At 45.7% G+C, this 20,028-nt stretch overlaps 2 protein-coding genes across 8 annotated transcripts in view; one reads left to right on the top strand and one right to left on the bottom strand.

Moving 5' to 3' along the window:
- ACAP3 (ArfGAP with coiled-coil, ankyrin repeat and PH domains 3) overlaps positions 1-9,109 on the top strand; it is a 109,553-nt gene extending 100,444 nt beyond the window's left edge. The window contains exon 26 of the mRNA XM_075520185.1: positions 6,256-9,109. Coding sequence (XP_075376300.1) covers positions 6,256-6,362 — 107 coding nt within the window. The 3' untranslated portion in view covers positions 6,363-9,109. The remainder of the gene's footprint in view (positions 1-6,255) is intronic.
- Positions 9,110-9,895: 786 nt separating this feature from the next.
- Positions 9,896-20,028, bottom strand: part of SCNN1D (sodium channel epithelial 1 subunit delta) — a 29,712-nt gene continuing 19,579 nt past the window's right edge. For all 7 annotated transcript variants that reach the window (XM_075520165.1, XM_075520166.1, XM_075520170.1 and 4 more), the window contains 11 exons: positions 19,367-19,619; positions 17,687-17,880; positions 16,102-16,205; positions 15,515-15,678; positions 14,853-14,951; positions 14,115-14,232; positions 13,471-13,549; positions 12,770-12,827; positions 11,939-11,994; positions 11,520-11,595; positions 9,896-11,246 (listed from right to left, as the gene is read on the bottom strand). In XM_075520165.1, the coding sequence (XP_075376280.1) occupies positions 10,833-11,246; positions 11,520-11,595; positions 11,939-11,994; positions 12,770-12,827; positions 13,471-13,549; positions 14,115-14,232; positions 14,853-14,951; positions 15,515-15,678; positions 16,102-16,205; positions 17,687-17,880; positions 19,367-19,619 (1,615 nt within the window). In that variant the 3' untranslated portion in view covers positions 9,896-10,832. The remainder of the gene's footprint in view (positions 11,247-11,519; positions 11,596-11,938; positions 11,995-12,769; positions 12,828-13,470; positions 13,550-14,114; positions 14,233-14,852; positions 14,952-15,514; positions 15,679-16,101; positions 16,206-17,686; positions 17,881-19,366; positions 19,620-20,028) is intronic.

Raw genomic sequence — 20,028 nt, 5'->3', positions numbered from 1 at the left:
CGGCTTTTTATGAGAAGTTAGAAATATGACTGATCCTTTCTGTGAGCCAGCGAGAACTGGAGACGTGGCTTCCACTTTGGGTCGTTTTATTTCACAGTCGGCGTTAGTGGCTCATGAGAACGATACAAAAATCCTGTACAGTTAGGTCCATTGAAGCTCAGACTTACTGCTGAAGTACATGAAGTTGAAGCATATGTAAATACTGATGCAAAAAGCAGCGTCTTGCAAGACAATTTATCTATTTAACATGTATTGGTACTTTATTTAGATTCAATGTATAAAGCAACTTTGTGCACTTTTCCTACATACAGTATTGGGGGGTTTTATGTTCTTTTGTTATGGATTTTGTGCTGTCTTTTTTTAATCAGTGAAATTGTTAAGTATTTAATTTATTATTGATGTGCCCAGAGGACTAGTGCAATTTTTATTCAATACAGTTTGTCTGTATTTAATGTCAGGATTTTTTTGTAGCATTGTTAGGGAATATTTTTCAAAACCTGCCTTTTTCCCCCCACAATTTTCCTTTCTTGCCCCCACACCTTTTCTCTTCTATTTTCATTATACAGATCATGAGGCATTAAATGCCTCTGGTTTGAAATATAATCAAACACTTTAGTACATCCTGCGGTTTCGAAAACAAAAAGGTTCTCCAGGAAAAAAAAATGCTAAGGAGGCACTTCTCGATGTTTTCTGTGTTTATTTGATTTTTTTTTTTGATTGGGGTGTATGTGTGTGCGCGCGCGTGTGTGCTTAGAAGTTTGGAGGGGAGAGTGGGGAAGGTGTACAGAAAGTTTGGTTTGAGCAAAGTAAATGGCCAGCCAGGCTACAGGGAAGGCTGGATATGAACGCTTTCTTTTTTTCCTTCTCCAAATACAGCCGCATTTGTGTTGTACAATCTTGTTTGAAATATCCAATGCCAAAACTACTCTTTTCATTCTTCCTTTCTTTTCAAAGAGTGCATATGTTATCTATATGACAGTAACTTGGTTGCAACCACAGTTAACATGAGGAGATTTGCCTTTGTCTAGAAAGCAACGTGCCAGGCATTGTGAAAACACAAATGGACCCAAACCATTGCCTCAGCCACGCAGATTGTCATCTTTTGAGTTGTTGAGATCGAGGTGAATATTTATATACCTGTCCTAGCTTTTGTTTGACTCGACCCAAACCCTGTAACCAAGTGCCTGGACAGCTAGTCTAGGTTTGAATCTTTGGGGTCTGCCATGTGTCTCTGACTCCAAATGGGATGACTTCAGGTTGCTGGCAAGTTGAAATGATACCGTCTGCGTTCCCTCTCCACATGTCATCCAGGGAAGCCTCAGGTTATTTTAATATTGTTGTCTCCGAGATGGTCTCTGCAATGTGAAATCTCTTGGAGCAGTCTAGAGGAAAAACATGGAATTGGAAGAAGTTATGTCTTTAAAGAAAAAGATTTGGCAAGCCGAGACTGTGATCAGCATAAAATAGATCAGTAACACCTCAGACCAGCAAAAATGGCCCTTTTTATGCAAGAGAAGAACAGAACCTCCTAAAGAAATGCACTGATTAACTTACTGTCCAGTGGCCACAACACAGCTCTTGTCTCCTGCCGAGCTGCTGTGTTGTTCCTGTGCTACTCGACTGTCCCTGAACCCGCTTCTCTCTCCTCACTGCCCGAGCATCATTGCTTTCAACCAAAGACAAACCAGGATGAACGGATTAAATGTGGTATTAAACCGGTGGTTAGCTGATGACAAGCGTCTGTGTGGGTGTGCGTGTGTGTGAGAGCGTGTGGTGCTGTTGTATGGAGGAGGGGGTGTGGGGAAGAAGGGACTGAGCAGGAGCAGGGAGAGTGAGAGTTCTGAAGAAACAAGATTTTTTTGAGATTCCAAAATCTAGAGTGCTGTTTCCATAGGAATGTGATTCACGGCAGTCTGCCTGCTGGTTCCTCAGCCTCGTAGGGAATTTGGGCTGGGGTACATCCCTTTGGAGCTGTATACCCAGCACGGTGTTAGTGGGAAGACAGGGCAGCTGAATAGTTACAGGGAGGGAGCGAGGGATAGAGGTGGGGGTAGGAGCCAGGATTGTTTCCAAGGCACGAGGAGGACCACGTGTGTTTCTAGTGCAGCAGTTGAGACGGCTAGAGAGGCTGGCTGCAGTTGCTCCACAAAGACATCTCGGCACTCAGCGCTGCCCTCACGGCGAGGGCCGTGAAGAAGCACGTGTAGTTTGTACGTCCTTGTGCCCCAGTAGGTGCCGCATTGGGAGCGGCCAGGTGGTTGCCTTCAGGCTGTCAGTGGATCTGTAGACCTGTCTCAGTTGACTTCCATCCATCACCTCCCTCCAACAGCACGCGAACGTTAGCGCGGATCCCCCATCCTGGGAGCCCTCTACGTGTGACCTGCGGCTGCTGAATCGCAGAAATAGAGTAAACCTTTCTGACTGTAGGGCTACATAGGCTGGCAGCCTGGAGCGAAAGCCTTTGAGATGAGAAAGCCCAGCCAGCCTCTTGCTGGCTACGGCTCCCGTACCTTCCTATCTAAACAGCACAGAGAGAAAGAAATGCTTTAGCCAAGTCAAAGCTGCTAAGTGTGGTTGATTAAGACGGCTCTGTTACGCGCCGAGTGGCTGGGCTGCTGTACCAGGGGCTGACACTTGCTGTAAATACGCTATAACCTATTAACCTCCTTCACTTGCCTGCTTTCAGTACAACTTTGTAACACGTTTTTTAATTCCCCCTTTCCCTACACAGCCTGTACTGACTGTAACTATGGAACCAGATATTCTGTATGTTATTATCTTTGTACAATTTTAAAACTGTTGCTGTGGTGTCTGCCTTTTTTTCCCCTCCCCTCTCTTCTATTGTCTCTTGAAACACTGTTAATAAAAATCTAGATAAACTCCTTCCCTCCTCCTTCTTTGGCTTGATTTATTTATGTAGGGTTTCTTGCCTTGTTGCCTGTATTAACTGGATCTAGAAAACCATCCCCTTTTAACCTGTTTTCCTTCTCCTCTGCAACCCACAGCTTGAATTTTATGGCAGTGAATAGATTGGAATGCCACATAAATACTCTGCATTTTTGTTTGGGTTTCTGTGACACTGTCTTGTGATAACGTGATTTCAGGGTGCTTTGGAAGAGGGCTGGGGTAAAGGTGACAGGCTCAGATCACCCCCCCCACCCACCCATTCATGTTTCTTCAGAGTACCTGAAATCAGTTAATGCTTGATATGTTACGAGCTCTGCTGATGGCTATCCTGTAAAAGGAGACCTTGCACTCGATGCAAATACCAATCTTCTGCACATGGACCGCCCTTTCCCACATATCACAGTGCAATCCTTCCCCCGTTGGTTTCTCTCATACTGTGTGTCTGTGGCAGAAAAATAAAAGAAGAAGAAGAAAAGACGGACTGGCCTGGCCTCATGATTTCTATCATACTTAGCATGGAAAACAAACGCAGAAAAACAAAATTGTGGAATAACCTCTGTTTTCCCCTGGAGGGACAAACAGGTCCCGATTAATGAATCCGGGTAGGTTCGTGAACTCAGTGAAGGAGTTAAATAAGCAGGATACTTTGAAATCAGGAGCGTTCCAGTCGTTTAAGGCATTTATGGAAGGAGAGCTGCATGGTCTTACAGTAAATTTATAAGCACTGAGCTTGGGAGACACGTGGCTCGCTCCCCACCCTGTTACTGACTCCCACTGCCACCCCTGTGTTTTACTCCCTTTCTATTCCTGTCTAAAATGGAGACTATGGTCTCAGCCAGCCTCGCGAGGGTGGATACACTGAAGACTGAAATGCAATTACAGAAACCCAGCTCTCCAAAAGACTGTCTCTTTCTTTCTTCAGTTAACGAGGATTAAATGCTTAAATACCTTAAAAAATCGGGGACTAATACTTTACTACAACAGTAGGATTCTTATAATTGGAGTTACATCTCAGTGTTGCCAGAACAAATATTTTACCAGTATGCGGGAGGATTAGTGATCCCACTGAACAAGGATATATGAATGATTTTAGCGACGTGGTCAGGCTACTGGCAGGAGGTGATAGCAACTCTCTGTCCCACTACCTAAGGGTGCCATTTTGGCACCACCCCACTGGTGTCAAAACTAAGTCAGGATCAAAGAGGAGAAGCAGCAGCTGTAGAGCTGCTTACCGGGTCTCTACACCAGAACTCAGCCAGTTCAGCGCTTACTTACCCGTTGCTGCCAGGTATGCTGCACAGCTCAACAGCAGGCTCCTTCGGAATAAACCCTGGAGAGATGACTCTTTATTGTCCTCATAGAAAAGCTGCCTGTTTTCTACAGAGTGTATAAGTGTGGGGGGTTTTTTTTCTTCTCCCAGAAAAGGAGTACATTTTATTTAGGGAAGGTGGGGAGGAATAGGTGGCAGGGGAGCAGGTGGAAATGCTAGGAAGCCGGGGCGATGCACGCAGAGAATGAAAGGCAGCGTGGGTCACGGAGGGTCTGTCGCTGGTGGAGGGGATGGGGGTCTAACGGGCCGCAAGGCGGAAGGCACTGTAACGTTAGGGTATATTTGTACGCACAGGACAGCGCTGGCGGGGGCAGTGGAAACGGGCTGAGTCCCGCCAGCTGAGGAGGGGCTCAAGTGACTATAATCCGAAGCTAACAGGTAGGTCAAGTCGGTTTTGTGGCAGGTACAAACCCATACATTTCCTGAGCATTGCTCTGCCTGAAAATCAACAGATCCTGATTAAAACCTGCCTGACGATAAGGCTCATGTTAGAAGCCTTTGCCACCTGCACGTGGATAATGCTGAAGACTGTTATCCTCAAGACCTTCTGGGCTGGACACCCTTCATACACTGAAAAGAGACGATTCTCACATCCCACTGAGCTCACCCAGGAGCTGGGGTGGAAGGGGACACCACGTTCACAGAGGGACCTGTCCTGCGAGCTTGCAGCAAAGGAGCAGCTGGAGGAACGCTTCTTGGGGATGCCTCCAGGGCAGGGAGCGCTGCCAGGCGAGCGAGGGGAAGCTGCGAGCCTTCTCTGTCCGCTCTCAGCCGCTGGACACGCTCGCGCTCGGACCGTTCTCTCCAGCTGAGTTTGTGAGGCAATCTGAAGTTACACTGGATCGCTGCTATCGAGCTGGCCTTGTGGAACCAAGTTTTTGTATTAGCTTTTCTCTTCCCTCAGCTCTGCACCAGTATTGACAGATGACGTGCCTTAGAGCTATGCAGCTCAGAGCAGCTGTGGATCCACCCTCTCAGTGTCTCTCCAGGACACGTTGTCTGTCAAAGGGCACAGGAGCCCTGTGTGAAAGACTAAAGGTAGCTGCACCTATGTAGACGAATACCTGGGATCTTTCCCTTATCTTTTCCCCTGTGGCTACATGGGTTCATCACCAGGTAAAAATGAGCTCGGTAGCCCGGTCCGTGGCAGAAATTGCCCTAGAACATCAAGCAGCGAACGTACAAGCAGAGATATCGTTAATGGGATGTGGGTGCCTAATTATCTCTAGAATTGCAGCATAAATCTGAAACCGTTCCTGCATCCAGGGAGATTCTATCATAGAGCCACTGCTGGGACACCTGAACTCTTTGCCTCCACTTGTGGTTTGAGGAGGGCTTTGAGTCAGCTGTCCTGGAGAATTGTTATTATCTGATAGCACCCTTCATCAGGTGGTTGTTTTGTTCCAGTACAGGCGGACTTATGTCGCATCTGCCCCAACGAGCTCTGAAGAGTCTGGCTGCCAGAAGAGAAGCCAGACCACCAGTAAATGACCTGATCTCTGTTCCTGGCTGAACACTGTCTCCAGCAAACCAATACCAAGCCCTGTGGCCCCGGCTGCACGAAGCTCTGCTGTTGCACAAGCGGCACAACAAAAGAGCTTTGCCTTTCAGAGCGCTCAGCTTCCAGAATAGCTCTCTCCTTCAAGTCTTAAAAACCTCTCTGCTGTCTCTTGGGCTTTGGAAAAAAGTACCAATAATATTAAAAGGGAGGAATTATCCCAAATCTGATTGTGAAGCAAGAGCCCTGAGAGCAAGTTTGCGTACACAAGCTCGTGAATAATCCTGTTCTTCTTAACAAAGAATGGAAAGCCAAACCAGAACCCTCTGAGGCAGGGCAAGGCTAAAGAGCTGGGCTCTGTCTTTGTATCACATGTAGAGCTGTCTCTTACATCCAGATGAAAGTCGTGAGTTCCAAGTGAAAATGGCCTGATGCACCATGATCTCCATGGGTGGGAAGTATCAAAGCAAGGCAAAGCAAAAATATGGGGACTAATGCCTCTTCCTGTGTATTTTTGCAGGAGATGCTACCTACCTGGACATCTTCCGGGAGTTCTCTCACATGGCTTCGAACAACCCTGAGAAACTCAAACGGAGGAGCCTCCATTTCAGCCACTCCTGCAGATAGCCCCCTGCCTCCCTCCCTCCCTGCTCTGCCGAGCCCTTCTGCTGGAAGGTCCAGCTCTGGGCTGCCTGAGCTCCACGAGCGCGGAACGGCAGAAGCGCCTGAGCAGCTGCACCAGGCAAGCTGAGCTCGGCCGCTGAAGAAAGACGTTCTCTGTTCAGACATGCTTCTGCTAGGAACCTGTCTTTTCCCCGGTGTCTGCTTTTGTGCCCTGACCAGGACGATGGCAGGGGTAACTCCAGAATAGGTATGCCTTCAGACTGCAGGTTTAGGTGCCAGGCCTTGCAGTACCTGAACGCAGTTTAAAGTGAGTTAAGCTGATCTTTTAGCTCTCAACGCCCTTTCTACATTGCTCTTTCTGGGAAAATCTCCCCTTTCTGGGTGTATGCGAACAGCAGCATTTATGATACTGCAACAGTGCCCGCCCCTAAAATGAAGTCCAGGTAAGTGGTCCTGACCACTGAGTATGCCAGGAGGAGACCAAGTCTGAAGCGCTCCTAAAACTGAGGAAAAGTGAACGTCGCAGACTTTTAGCTGTGCTGCTTTGTGGCAGCGTCACTGGAGCCAGACTGCTCGGCTCGTTGACGGTCCCGTCACCCGCCGTGCTCTGCCGTAGCGCCAGCTTCCCACGATGCCAGCAGAAGGCATTTCCCTGCGGCACGAGGCCCTCCGCACGCAGACCTCCCGTCCTCTCAAAGGAGAAAGGCCACCCCGGACGCCGCAGCAGACTACCGCTAAGCCATAGCCGTCCCAGTCCCAACCAGTCCACTGCAAAACCTTTGGCAAAACACGTCATTTTGCTGGGTAACTCGCCTCCTGAGACCCCTCTGCCACGGGGTGCTTTGAGACATCTGGTTTAGCATGGGCCAGGCAATAGGAGACCGATTCCGTGGAGACTTTACAAGCCATACTGAAAACAGAACCTAGCTCTTTCCCTCAGGGGCTCTCTATCTCCTGCTAGTTGTGCATCTCACTGTTAGGAGAGTTGTACTCTTCTGTAAGGCACGGCTTTCAGTATTATTTTTGTCATTTTTATTATTGTACGTCATAGTTACCAAAAAGAATAAAAGGTTACGTGTGGACTATACAGGTATAGGCACCATGACGTAATAAAGTGCATTGTCAGAATGATATATATAAACTATGACATGCTGAAATGTAATATATCTTACGGCAGAAGAAATGTATTTTTTTGAAAAGGTGGGAGTGAAAAAATCTCACGTGCAAACGGTATCTATGAACTGAGAATAAAGACAGGATGTTTTTTAAAATTCACACACATTTCCTCATTCTTTCTGATTCTAGATCTTTACAAGCCAGCGAAGCACTTTAGCATGAGAAGGCTTAAAATATGAAATTTATCTGGCACAGGTTTATGGCTTGACGAGAGGAAGCTAAATGAACTTTTCTCCAAAGAGACACAAGATTCCAACTCTCTTGGTAGCCTTCCTGTTTTATCTGATTAAGACACACTCTGATCTCATTAACGCTATTAATGAAACACACTAGCAATGTGGCAGCTTAATAGACATCTCAGCCCTTCTGACAAGACGTTTCTCCTAAGAGACAAGCCTCCAAACATCTCCCTAACCAGGCAACAGAATGCAGCTTTCACAGGCCGGCACGGGCACAGGGACCCAAGGAGAGATGCTGCTAGGTGAGCGTGGAGCTGCACGGTGGGACGCGCACTCAGTGAACGGGCTGGGCTGCCCTGTCCTTGGCTGGGCAGCGCTTCGGGATGATGGGCTTGCAGCAGAGCAGCTGCTCCTTGGACAGCTAGCAGCCTTCTGGTCCCGTCTGCAGAAGAGCTTGCCATGCAGCGGGAAAGGGACTCGAAACAACCTGCTGCATTTCCTGCTGCTCAGCTTTAATTTCTGTGACAGCTATCACAGAAGCTTTCCACTGGGGAAGAACCATAGCCTGGCAGCTAGAGTAGAGAGCTGGGACTCTGGGTTTATACCTTTCTGGGGCGTTGCTGTGTGATTCCGAGTATAACAGTGACTCCCATTTGTGCCTCAGTTTTTGCTCCACGCTGGAAATGCACAGCTCGGGCATCAGGAGCTCCAAATGGGACAGATATTTCAGTGATGATATCACAAGCACTAAGGTATGACCCTAATGGAGAGTTTGTACGGCTGATTTCTCAACTACAGCAGGCTACAGGAATATTCTGTAATAAAGAGGTAGCTACTAAGCTGAAAATTACTCCACACCCTCAGAGAAGATTGCTCTAATCTACCTTCAAACTGGATACCTATTACTTATGCTTCCACTAGCTTAGAAACCATTATGTTATTCTACTAAAGGTGGCAAAAGCGGGTGTGAAGCAAATTTTCCCCATGTCCCTCTCCCATAGGGACCCCCCTGCCTTCTGCTCTTCCAGTCTTATGTCTCCATACTACCCATAGACATCCCCTGCCCACTCGCATACCATGCTGCCAAGGCATCTCCCTCCTGCCTTGCAACACCTCTTGCTCTTCTGGGTCTACACATGTATAAACCGAAGCACACACCCCTGCTAACAGATCCCTGTCCTGTATTGCCACATGCCTCTTGTTCCAAATCTGACCGTGAGACAAGACATTGCCACTTGATCCTTGGTCCTGCACTCCTCTGTCCCAAAACTGGCTCCTCCTGGAAATTATATTTCATGATGCAGAATTCTGTAGTGATTTTTTTTGTGCATTGGGGCCAGTATAAAGATTCTTTCATCAATTGCCTTCAGACTTCCCACAGCGGTAACAAGTCGGAGGGGGGCTTTCTTTTGAGAGCAAAGTGTATGTGTACGCACACGTATAGATGTGTGTATACCTCAGGCATCGTAATCCTTCAGTGATGACTGCATGGCATCCACTTGAGTTTTGCATTCCCAGGGCATGCCCAGATGTTCTGCTTAGAAGTCTAATTCCTTTTCTCTCTTTCTTGTCCTTAGTGCTTTTTTTCTTCATGGTATCCTTTCTCAACAGGGTCACTCGGACTACAGTATTGCGTAAAATCACTCTTGCCAGTCAGCAAAGCAGCTGTATGTCCCAGTGCAGAAGACCCAGAGAAAAGGCTGAACCACCCACTGCAACGGAGCCCACATGTTCCTACTCATTGTAACTTGGCTGGCGTATTACAGCACAGTTCATTTGGGTTTTGTCTCCATCTCCGTAGATTCTCCTTGTGAATGAAAAAGACCAGAAGAGGGGCAGGGGTAGGCCTAGGAATCCAGTGAGGAGTGCTGCAGGGAGGATGTCCAGGCTGTTAAAAGGTTCTCAAGCAAAAAAGTGAGACTTTCAAAAGTATCTTGGTGCTTGGCTTCCAACGATGTCAGCAGCAAACTGAAGGCTACGAGGATCCCACCTCTGCGTCTGGAACCAAAACTCTTCTCATGATTTGGCCCTACGCATTTAGGCTTCTGCAAGTGAGGTCTGGACATTTTGAAAAAGACTTTTCCAGAGCCAACACTTAGAAGTAAAAACTAGGCAGTAACAAACCCAAATACTGGTTGAAGGCAAAACAAAGTCAAACTAAACCCCCAGTCACAGTCTGTATTCAGAGCATTTTATTATTTAAAAAAGTTACAAAACAAAGCTCATTGATTCCTTGTTAACTCTTGTTTTCTACAGAAAGTCATAAACAAGATTATAACAGAGTAAAATGCTCCTGTGCAAACGTCATCATCAAAAATAAATGTGTTATTTTATGTACACATAAGTTACTGTCAAATATTAACATTAAAACATCTCTATTTATAAATGGACTGCAGCAAAAACGCAGCATTGTTTTAATCTTCTAAATAAATCAGATGCTTCATCTGCGACATAAAAACGTTATCACCCTGTTTTTTCTCTTTCCTTTCCTCTAAGATAGTGAGTCTCATTTGAAATAACCTGGGATAAGTCTAAAAGCATCTCAGCAGCAGCATTTGTCCTCAAAATGCACCAGTAATAGGTTAAGGACAGAGCGGTGTCTTGGAAGCAAAGCTGTCATCGGAGCCACCTCTTGTTACTACCTGCTCTGTCGTCCTCAAGACAACGCTGACTGATAGGAGCACACGCTCCTTAGCCTCCACTGGAAATCTTTCCATTAACAGCCAGGCTGACTTTTCTCTTGAGTACATTTGTGAAATGTAGATGGGCCTGTCTGAAGCCACAGGCTGATTTCCTCACAAGGGTTTAAAAGTTAAAAGCTATGAATAGGCTTTTATGAGGACTCGACGACTGTCCCAGAGAGTAGAAGTACAGTTCTCCCCTCCCCAGGTACTCATCAGGAACAAAAGAACATTGCACGATGCCTGAATCCAGGACACACGGATGGTTTAATCATGAACTTGTAATAGCTGGAGGAGGACTGCCACGCTCAGCAGCGTGCTGTTTAGGTGCTCACAGATGGTGAACCCAGAACATTTCTGTGTGCAACTTTTCTGACAGCACCTGAGCATTAGGGGAGTTTCAAGTCTCCCACTTCTCTGTGCACACAAACACATCCTTAGCTCTTCAGTTCCCCTTCCAAAGAGCTGTCCTTCGTGTATTTAAATCCATTAAGTACCACATCTGGGCAAAGCTCTGGCATTTCCACCTTGCTGGAGAGTGGGTGAAGATGCAGGTCACTGTTGCTGTCCATGGCAATAGTCACTCCAGAAGGGTGAGTATGAGCAGAATCATCACCTTTTCCAGCTTCTTCTTGCACAACTCGGTAGTTTTCCAGGGTCAAGCTCACGCTGGGGATGGTGGGAGTGTGAGCTACTTTCAACGTCTTCTTGGACCTGAACCTTTGGTAGCAGAAGAGGAGAGACAAGACCAGTGTATCTACAAGCAGCTCAAACATTTCAACTACGGACAACACCGAGGATCCAAACCAGAGACTCCATTGGCTTCCCATGCTGGACAGAAGCAGATTCTCCTGTGGAAAGAATCAAAGGGTTGTGTTTATCAAACACAGCAGAGCTCTGGGAACATGAAATTATTGCATATTGCCAGCAGGTCAGTTAGCTGCTTGCCATTTGGGGAGTAATTTTGTGTGACCGTGTAAAATGTGAAATTTTCAAGTCTCTCCCTTAAGAGGAATAATCCCATCCCTTCTTGGGGGCTGTAAATAATCCTCCCTCCAACCATACACAGCACACCATAACTAATGACAGGTAACAAGGTTTTGAGCTGATGTAGCGCAACCTACTGAGAGTAAAGGAGACTCGTTCACAGACTGGTAGTTCAGCTGCTGGTAGAAGATCGTCACTTTGGCAATATCCTTCCTGTATTGGAGAAAGGGAGCAGTTAGCAACGGTGGGATGTCCACACGCCATTCACCTGGTGGAAGGTACTGCTGGCATTCTGGTCTCCATTTTACATGCTGATGGCTAGGCAATAAGTTTCACCACTCACTCAAGCTTTTTTCCTGAGGGTGTTTAACATGAGCTTGGAAAAAAGTTACAGAAGCGACTGTCTTACAGCGCTGTGAGGAAAGATGGGAGATTTATTGGATGACCCTGTACATTTTTCTCTTGTCCTCCCTTTCCAGTCTAACGTCTACAAACTCTGCAAGGATGACGAGTTAATCCATGGTTTTAACAGGAGTACCTTCTCGCAGTGACTAACCTGTTGCTGGTAGAGTTATATCCATTCTGATGCCTTAGAGCTTGGCGGATCCAGTCCTGCAGCAGAGTATATGTATGTTATTGGCAATCCTGTCTTCTGAGTTTTTGTATGTTTGATATTTTGTAAATGTAGATTTCATAAGCAATAAAATGGCTATTGTGAATAATAAAAAAGGATGTAACTGATTGGTTTATAACACATAGTGATAGCTATCAAGTAGTAGCTATATTTGCCAGAATAGCAAGGAAATACACACTGATATTTTAGGTGTCTCTAGTATTCTGGTTCTTAAATTCTGCCTTTACTGGCAACCCCACCAAATAATTGCCTCTTTTAAAATGCATTGGTTGTATTCACATCTACATTATCACCTATCATGAATTAATTACCTGGTCATACAGGTTGAATGCCCATTTACCATTAGAACATGAGAAATGGCAAGAGGTCAGCTATTGACTCACAGAGTTTCCATCGCAGCCCTGCAGCACTTCACGAACAGTAATAAGTGAGTTGTTACACCACAACACACACTGGAAGCAGAAAGTCATTAATGCCATTTTGTAGGCGGGAACTAAGGCAGAGAGGTGAATCGCTTAAGGTCACAAGGAAGTTTGGATTAGAACTGGAACTGAATGTACCTCTCCAGCATCTTAGTCTGGCATCTTAACTACAGGGTCATTCCCTTGGGCCCAGGTTTTGGACCAGTTTGCTTTATTTGCCACTTCCATTGCTGCTGCCTGAGTCATTGTTTTCACTCTTAACTTTAATGTTCCAACAGCCACAGTAAATACAGTATCCCCTCTAAACATAGCAGTTGTCTGTAGGGACTACCTGAGACTTCGCTGATGGCCATTTAGCCGTCCCAGCAGACACCTTGTACAGTGATTCCCTGAGAAGAGAAAAATGGAGATTATGATCACTATGACTCTTGGCATTTAAAAATGAATATATAAAGGAGTTTAACAATGCTAACTACTTGCCCAAAGCAGAAGTTCTGGGGGCACCTCTTGTGAACCTCAGAAAAAACTTTGTAAGTCAGCTTAGAAAATGAAACCAGAGGTTGCCTGAAAACTGTTCAGGTCAGGAGGAAAACTAGAATGGTTTCAAAATTCTGACAACTTTTCTTTGATGCATTCAAAACCAAAATATTTGATATTTTGCTTTAAAATTATGTCTTTCCATTTTGAAATTGACCTACAATATAAAAGGTGAATGAAGAAAAGTAATATAGATTGAAAAATGAAACAAACAATTTGGTTTGGGCTTCATAAAACATTTCAGTGTGATTAAAACAATTTCCCCTCTCTGCTGTCACGCACACACAAAGTTCTTAGTTAATTCATCTAATGTTGTCATCTTTTTCCTTTCTCGGCATTGGGATTCAAACACCAAACTGAAATCTCTGGTTCAGAAAATGCCAAAATTTAGTTGGCCAGTTGGTCCATAAATTTTCTGCTAAGTTGCCTACATTTCCACTGGTGTGATTTGCCTCTGCAAGCCGGTTTTTATTGTGCTCTGCTTTTGTGACCTACCGACAAGGCTTGGGGCACTGGTCAAAACAATTCAGGTGATGATTTCTGAGCCTGTTGTACAGCTGGTAAAAGCAGTGACCTGGTGAAAGAAATGGGAGGAACACACTCAGACACTTCCTCAGGAAATGGAAGGCTCCCAAATGGAAGGCTCCCAAAACCTCTGCCCTCACGTGCCTTTCCCAAGCATAGAGCACTCTCTCAGAGAGACCTGTTTTCGCCTGACTCTCACTTTGGAATGGTTCCAGATGGCCGAGCTAATCACCTGTGTGCAATGCCGGCGCCTTCCCTGTAAGGATCTGCTGAGGATACGCCAATCAGAAAACCAAGCGAAGTTATTCAAAGCTTTGTCTTACACCAGCACAGCCACCAATATTGGTAACGTGAAAGAGTTTGACCTTATATTAACATCCTTAATAAAGGGATGCTTGATAGCATCAAGATTTTTTCTGCACTAACTTGATATCCATGCAAATACACAGGAAGGTGCCTGCCATCTGGCTGGGTTCAGTGATGGGAGGAAATAGTCTAAGCAGGAAATAGGCACGAAGCAGAAGGGCAGTAATCTAAGGAGTCATGTAACCAGTGACTATTGTAGGAAAGTGTTCCCTTCCGACAGGGAGAAGACAGCAGTCGTTTGCTCTTACCCCATGCGGGCTGCTTATTGTAGTTACAGTATTCAGCACCGGGAGGCAGTGGGTAGTAGTAGTAACCACAGCCACATTTTCGAACCATTATATGCTGAAAGCAGGAATGCAAACAAGCCTGGAAAATAAAGAAGGCATAAAAAATTGGATAAGCCAGAAATTCGCAAGCGCCCAAATCTTCAGTCTGCAGCACGCAGCTGCTAGGAGACAATGTACAGATTTTGTTGCTGCAGAAAGACACCAGCCATTACTAGACCATGATGATGCAAAAGGTTTTCACTTTTCATTCCTTGGCTTTACCTCTGAAAACAGTATTGAACTCAGTGAGACAGAATTTCCCCCAGCTCCCTGTTTCATTATGCCCAGTAACATCGCGGTTAAACAGCCCAAGCACCTGGAGCCAGGAACAACTACTTACACAAATAAAGACCTGATGGCCCAAGAATGTCCTACTAGAACAGTCCAGCTGCCTTGACTGGCTCACTGTCTGATCTCTCTTGCGTTACAAGGAGGGAAGAGCCCCAGTGTCTGGGACTGAGTATCCCCCACTCAGTAAAACACATTCCAAGTTATAACACCCTGTTCGTGAACTTCTTGTCAGAGGGGCATGAATCTCTCTGCTATCTCCAGCAATGAACCTGCCGATTTGTAAAAGCTCTCTGGAGAGTAAGGTATGGCTTGTTTGCTATTCACCCGCTCTGAATAAGCCGGGGCCTCAGCCAGCCACTCTGACAATACCTGCAGGGTGTAGGAGTTGTTGTACAGGAGTTTAACATTCACATCATTGCCATTAGTCGTGCATTTCCCGTAATTGCCACCCAGGCGATTCACCTCATCCTGTGGACATAGAAAAGAGGCCTGAGTGATTAGGAGCTTTAATTGGACCTAGCCATTACCATCTAAACTTAGCTGGATGGAGCATCGTATAAAGGACAGGAAGTGCAGTAATACATGTGAGCAGCCAAGATATACCTTGCTAATAAAACATACACAGTAACAGGGCAAAGGTAGGAGAGTGCACGTGGTCAGTCACTGGTTCGGCTGACAAGCAGTAACTCATCATGTCAAAATAACTAAATCATTTCTGAATGTTTGTTCTCATCCTAATGTACACGTGCAGCCCCCTGTGTAGGGCTGGAACAAGATGTGAGAGGTGTAAGAGCCTCTGTAAAACAAATCAGGCCCCAATGTATTGAGGACCAAAAGGCCACTTGCACATTTGGAATAATTTTGTTTTACCCATGGGAACCTGAGCACAGTGAAGAGAGAAAAGGGGCTCGCACAGTCAAGAAGTGAACACAAGAGTCCCACAGGTCCGTTGTATGGTCACAGGGTTCAGCTCCTCACAACTTTCTGCAATCAGAAGGAAAAGAAACAATGCTCTTGAGCCAGTGGCTAACCTGCTGAATGCCTATGATAGTAGCAATGCCTGGTCTGATGTCAAAGCCTTCATGCTCAAGGAATGGCGTCTGATTGTGGTTGTGTATCATCACTTTCACACCTGCTACTGTAGACAAGAGTGGGATGTGATCCTTCTGCTCTGCTCTCAGGATAAGGGAAAGTCCTGTAAACCAAAGAAAAAGGAAGCATATAAAAACTTATTCTGGGCCAAAATAGGAAGACCACCATGTCTTGAATTCTCAGCACTGATCAAATTGCTGTCTTAGCTCACAGAAGAGCCATTCTTTTTCCTTAGAGACCTGGTGAGCAGTCAGGTAGCAATTGCATCAGCCTATTCCAAAACTGTAATCACATTCTGCTTGAAAACTAAAACAATATTCTGCTTGCTACAAGTTAAGATATGGCTGATACAGCTATTATATACATGTGGCTAGTGAAGCAAGCAAATACAGTATATAGTTTGTGCCACCAGACTAGAAGAGAGGGCCATATGTCAGTAATTCATGTATAGAAGACATATATTTAATCCATAGCCAAGATTATATTAATTTTAGCTCTTCTTCCCACCCTTTGCCAAATAACATACCGTAAGGAATTCCTGGTTTTGTAGCTGTCCAAAAAGGGTCTGTTCCCTTGCTGTTAAAAGTATAGCAGCTTCCAAAGACTGGGTGGTGAAAGTGAACATAGTCACTGAAATCAAGAGAGATTTTGATGGGTTTTAATTATGAGTGTAGCAATACCTTTATTTCTATGTAGGATGCGTTTTGTGTGTGTGTATGTACAGGAGCGCCTATGGGAAAGAGTTGTTAACTCAACAAAGACAAAGGAAAAAGTCAGGTGCACAGGGATTCGCTGTTCACCCAAGGTTACAGCCAGAGCAGCAAACACAAGAGTCAAATTCAGACTTCTGACTTGCTTTTCCTTCCACCAAGTAGACTAAATTTTTCCCTGCTTGTTCCAACAACCAGGCAGGTTGAAGTTCTGTGCTCTAATCAATAGGAGAAACACCAATTCTGTGCTCTAATCAATAGGAGAAATAGATTCTTTCTTTCCTTGTTTTCTTAAAAATTATACCAGTTATTATGATCATGCTGAACTTCCCTGGCCAAGTCAGCCTCCACATTCCACCAGTTTGTTAGAGTTCTTAAGAAGAGTTGGATGAACACACGTACAAAAGTGACGATGCTCACCATCAAGTGCATGGACGGAGATATATTACATGAAAGCATCAAAAACACTAAGTGCATAAGAACATGAGTCAATTGCCTCCAGGAAAGATAAGATAGGGCCTTATCTAATAAAATGATCTACAACAAACTTTGTAGACCCCTATCCTCTTTGCTGAAAGTGCTCAGAAAAACACTTAAGTTTGCCTTCTGCTTATTCTGTGTCATAGATGAGTGCGTTGCTGTTAACTTTGTTCAAGATATCAGCTGAAAAGAAGTAGGCCAGCAAATGGCTCATGTGCGCCTGAGGCACAGCATCGTCTGGGGTGGTGTATGTCAGCTGTCTTTGGAAGAGCCTCCAACAGCAGAGACCACAGGCATGCAGGAAAAAGAAGGTACACCTTTGCCTTTGGTATGGGCAGCAGGCTCACTTCTTTGCCTCTAGGAACAAAAGGATGCAAAATGACCATCTGACCCTTTTGGCATTAACTGAGTCCTCCTGGCATAATAGTTGAGAACAATCCTTGTGCTCAGGGGCCAAGTGCTACAGCAGAGTTGTGAGAGCCATCTTCCCCTTCTCTCCCCCCTTTTCATTGTTACAGCAAAAAGAGATCCCCCTTTTATCCATTGGATACCTGAGGATTCCTGCTCCTTTCCTCCCATGCAGACAGACTTTAATCATTTACCATTCAATGCAGTCAATGCATCTTTGTACCAGTAAGGGTTTAATTCCTGCTGAATTCCTCTTAGCCTTCTTTGACACCCTAAGACATTAACTCACATAGAGGTAAGTCATGGCAGAACGCTAAGTTCTAGGTTCCTAGGCCCATGCTCTGATCACGAAAGGCTGTTCTTTCTTTGAGTCAGATCTCCAACAAGGGCTAAGCCTGGCAGTATGCCATGAGGTGCAGTGCCTGCACTGCCTGAAAGCATAGGCTCAGTTTCAGTCTCCCAAGTCCTTGAGTTCTGCTGAAATCACAATTAGCGTCTCAAGAAGTAACATACCTGGGTCTGCAGGGCTCCCCATCATACTGACAGGAGTAGACCATATCTTCTATTTGCTCCTCATGATCAGAAATGTTGATTATAACTGGTAGCTGGGACATGATATTCATGTAGTGAAACCTGTACCATTCAAGAATTGCATCCATCCCAGATGAATAGGTCTTGTAGAAGCAATTCCCGCCTGTGGCATTGCACTGGAAGAAAAGAGAGGGAGCCATTCAGCACAGCCAGGACATGACAGCCTGAGGGTAACAGAGATCAGGGGGTAAAGGCAATACTGGATACAGGGACAAGGGGAGCCTCTATTTTTCCAGAAAATGAAGTCTCTGATCGTTTTATTTATCACAGAATCACAGAATGGCTGAGGTTGGAAAGGACCTCTGGAGATCATCTTGGTATGTGCTAAGCACCTTCTCTCCTTGAAGCTGAACTAGGTGCGCTCCTTCATCTCAGGGGAATGCCTACAGGGGAAAAGGGGCAGGAGAAGAGAGCAGACAGGCAAACTCAAGTACCTTGGGAGAAGGAAGGACAGGGCTGGTGGGAATTCTCTACAACCCATGAATCATGAACCAAGTCCTGAGACGCTTTCTTTGTTCTTACTCAGGCCTTAGACAGGTGAACACCCACAGATTCTGGTGAAAGTGTGCCTGGTGAAGGACTTCAGGATAGGGCAGGACGATAATAATCAGGCAAAAATCGCTGGCCATTCAAGCCCCATCAGTCTCTCTCCCATAGCTTCTCCTCTTAGATCTACGCTAACCCTGTTTTTTGATATGAAGAATCTGAAGCATTTGCATTCTTCTCCAAAGTCACAGATACACACGTATTGGATTCATCCTCTTGATTTGTTATTGCCATCATTCGTTTTACCTGCAACATTTCTAGTGCCCCCAGTACCACAGCATTTAGACACTGAGGGAATCCTCGCATGTTGTTTCTGTTTTTTCTAGGCTCACCTGCTAAGTCTAGATGTTTTGTGTATTTTTAGAAAGGGGTGCAATGATTCCCATAGCCTGCTGCTACCGTTCTCTACTGAATTTGTCACTACTGTACAGGTGGGTGGGCTGTGTCAGACCATTGATGTTGCGATTGTTTCACTTCACAAGAATCCTGGCAATCAGCATAAACTGTTAAAGGCAGGGATGGACTCTCCTGAAACATCCTCCAAGCTGTCATTACACAGCACTGAAACTACCTAATTTTTCAGTCATTTTTTCGAATGTACCTCGTGAGATCTTTGTCAGGGCCCTGAGTGCGCTGACAAAGGGCCCTGAGCAGCTTCACCTGGGCTCTCCACACACACCCTCTGCCCGTGGGCCCAGGAGCTCATTTAAGCTCAGCTCGGGGCCTCCAGCCCCTCTTCGGGCTGTGCTGTACGGCTGCTGCCTTCCAGCTCGGCTGCCGCTGCGCTCCTGCCTCACCGTGGATCCAGTGGGCTAACTTCATGGCCTGGTCTTCAACCTGCCTCGTTGCCACGAACTTGCCTGATGAGCTGGACTCTTGGTTGGACCCGGCCATCATCTGTCAGCTTTCCCTGCTCGCTTGCTGAGGTACCGCGGGATGGGCCCCGGTCCTGCCCTGCCGGCAGGTTCCCCTCTGTCCCCGTCCCTTAGGGAGCAGCCAGTCCTCGCTGCTCGTGCCTGTAGCCAGGTTAAAACCTCAAAGAGGACACGCACTTACCAGCCTGAAGCCCACGCTGGAATGCTTCTTTCCGGACCTGTTATTGTGGTCAGACATTCTCAGGAGTGAGAAGTTTTGGCTCAGCTTGAAGCTAGATCTGCTGAGATTTCCTATGCTTGACAAGTCTTTTACGTGGATGTTTTTCTCATTCGTGGGGAATAAGCTGGCTGAAACGTTGATGCCATACAAAAAAGCGATAGATTCCTCTGCCATGTGATCCAACTGAACCAAATGTTCACTAACCAGTTCAAATCTGCAAGGAACAGAAATATTAGCTATTTGTGAATATCCACGTTTCTATTAGACAAAAGCACTTTATTTTATGTACCCTCACAGTATCTGGTTATGTGCAATTATGCAATGGTTATATGCAACCTCACAATTATGGTGCCTATGCTTAGCATACCTAACTTCAATAAATTAATTTATTAGGAGCTCTGGCAGCTGAATTTCCAGTTGCTGGATCCTCCACTGAAAACCTCAGAACTTTTAGCTGTGCAACATGAGCTGCACAAACTGGCCTTCTTGTCAGCCAATTAAATAATTATTCCGAGGAAATTACATAATTCCTTTACTATGTAATTTGAAACTTCTTGATAATTTACCACTACTGTGTGAGCCTTGTTTGACAAGCAGGGCCACACAGACTTCCACAGAAGTTA

The sequence above is a fragment of the Mycteria americana genome, chromosome 18 (genome assembly GCF_035582795.1).
Source record: "Mycteria americana isolate JAX WOST 10 ecotype Jacksonville Zoo and Gardens chromosome 18, USCA_MyAme_1.0, whole genome shotgun sequence".
NCBI lineage: Eukaryota > Metazoa > Chordata > Aves > Ciconiiformes > Ciconiidae > Mycteria > Mycteria americana.
This window is presented reverse-complemented; position numbering and strand designations above follow the sequence as displayed.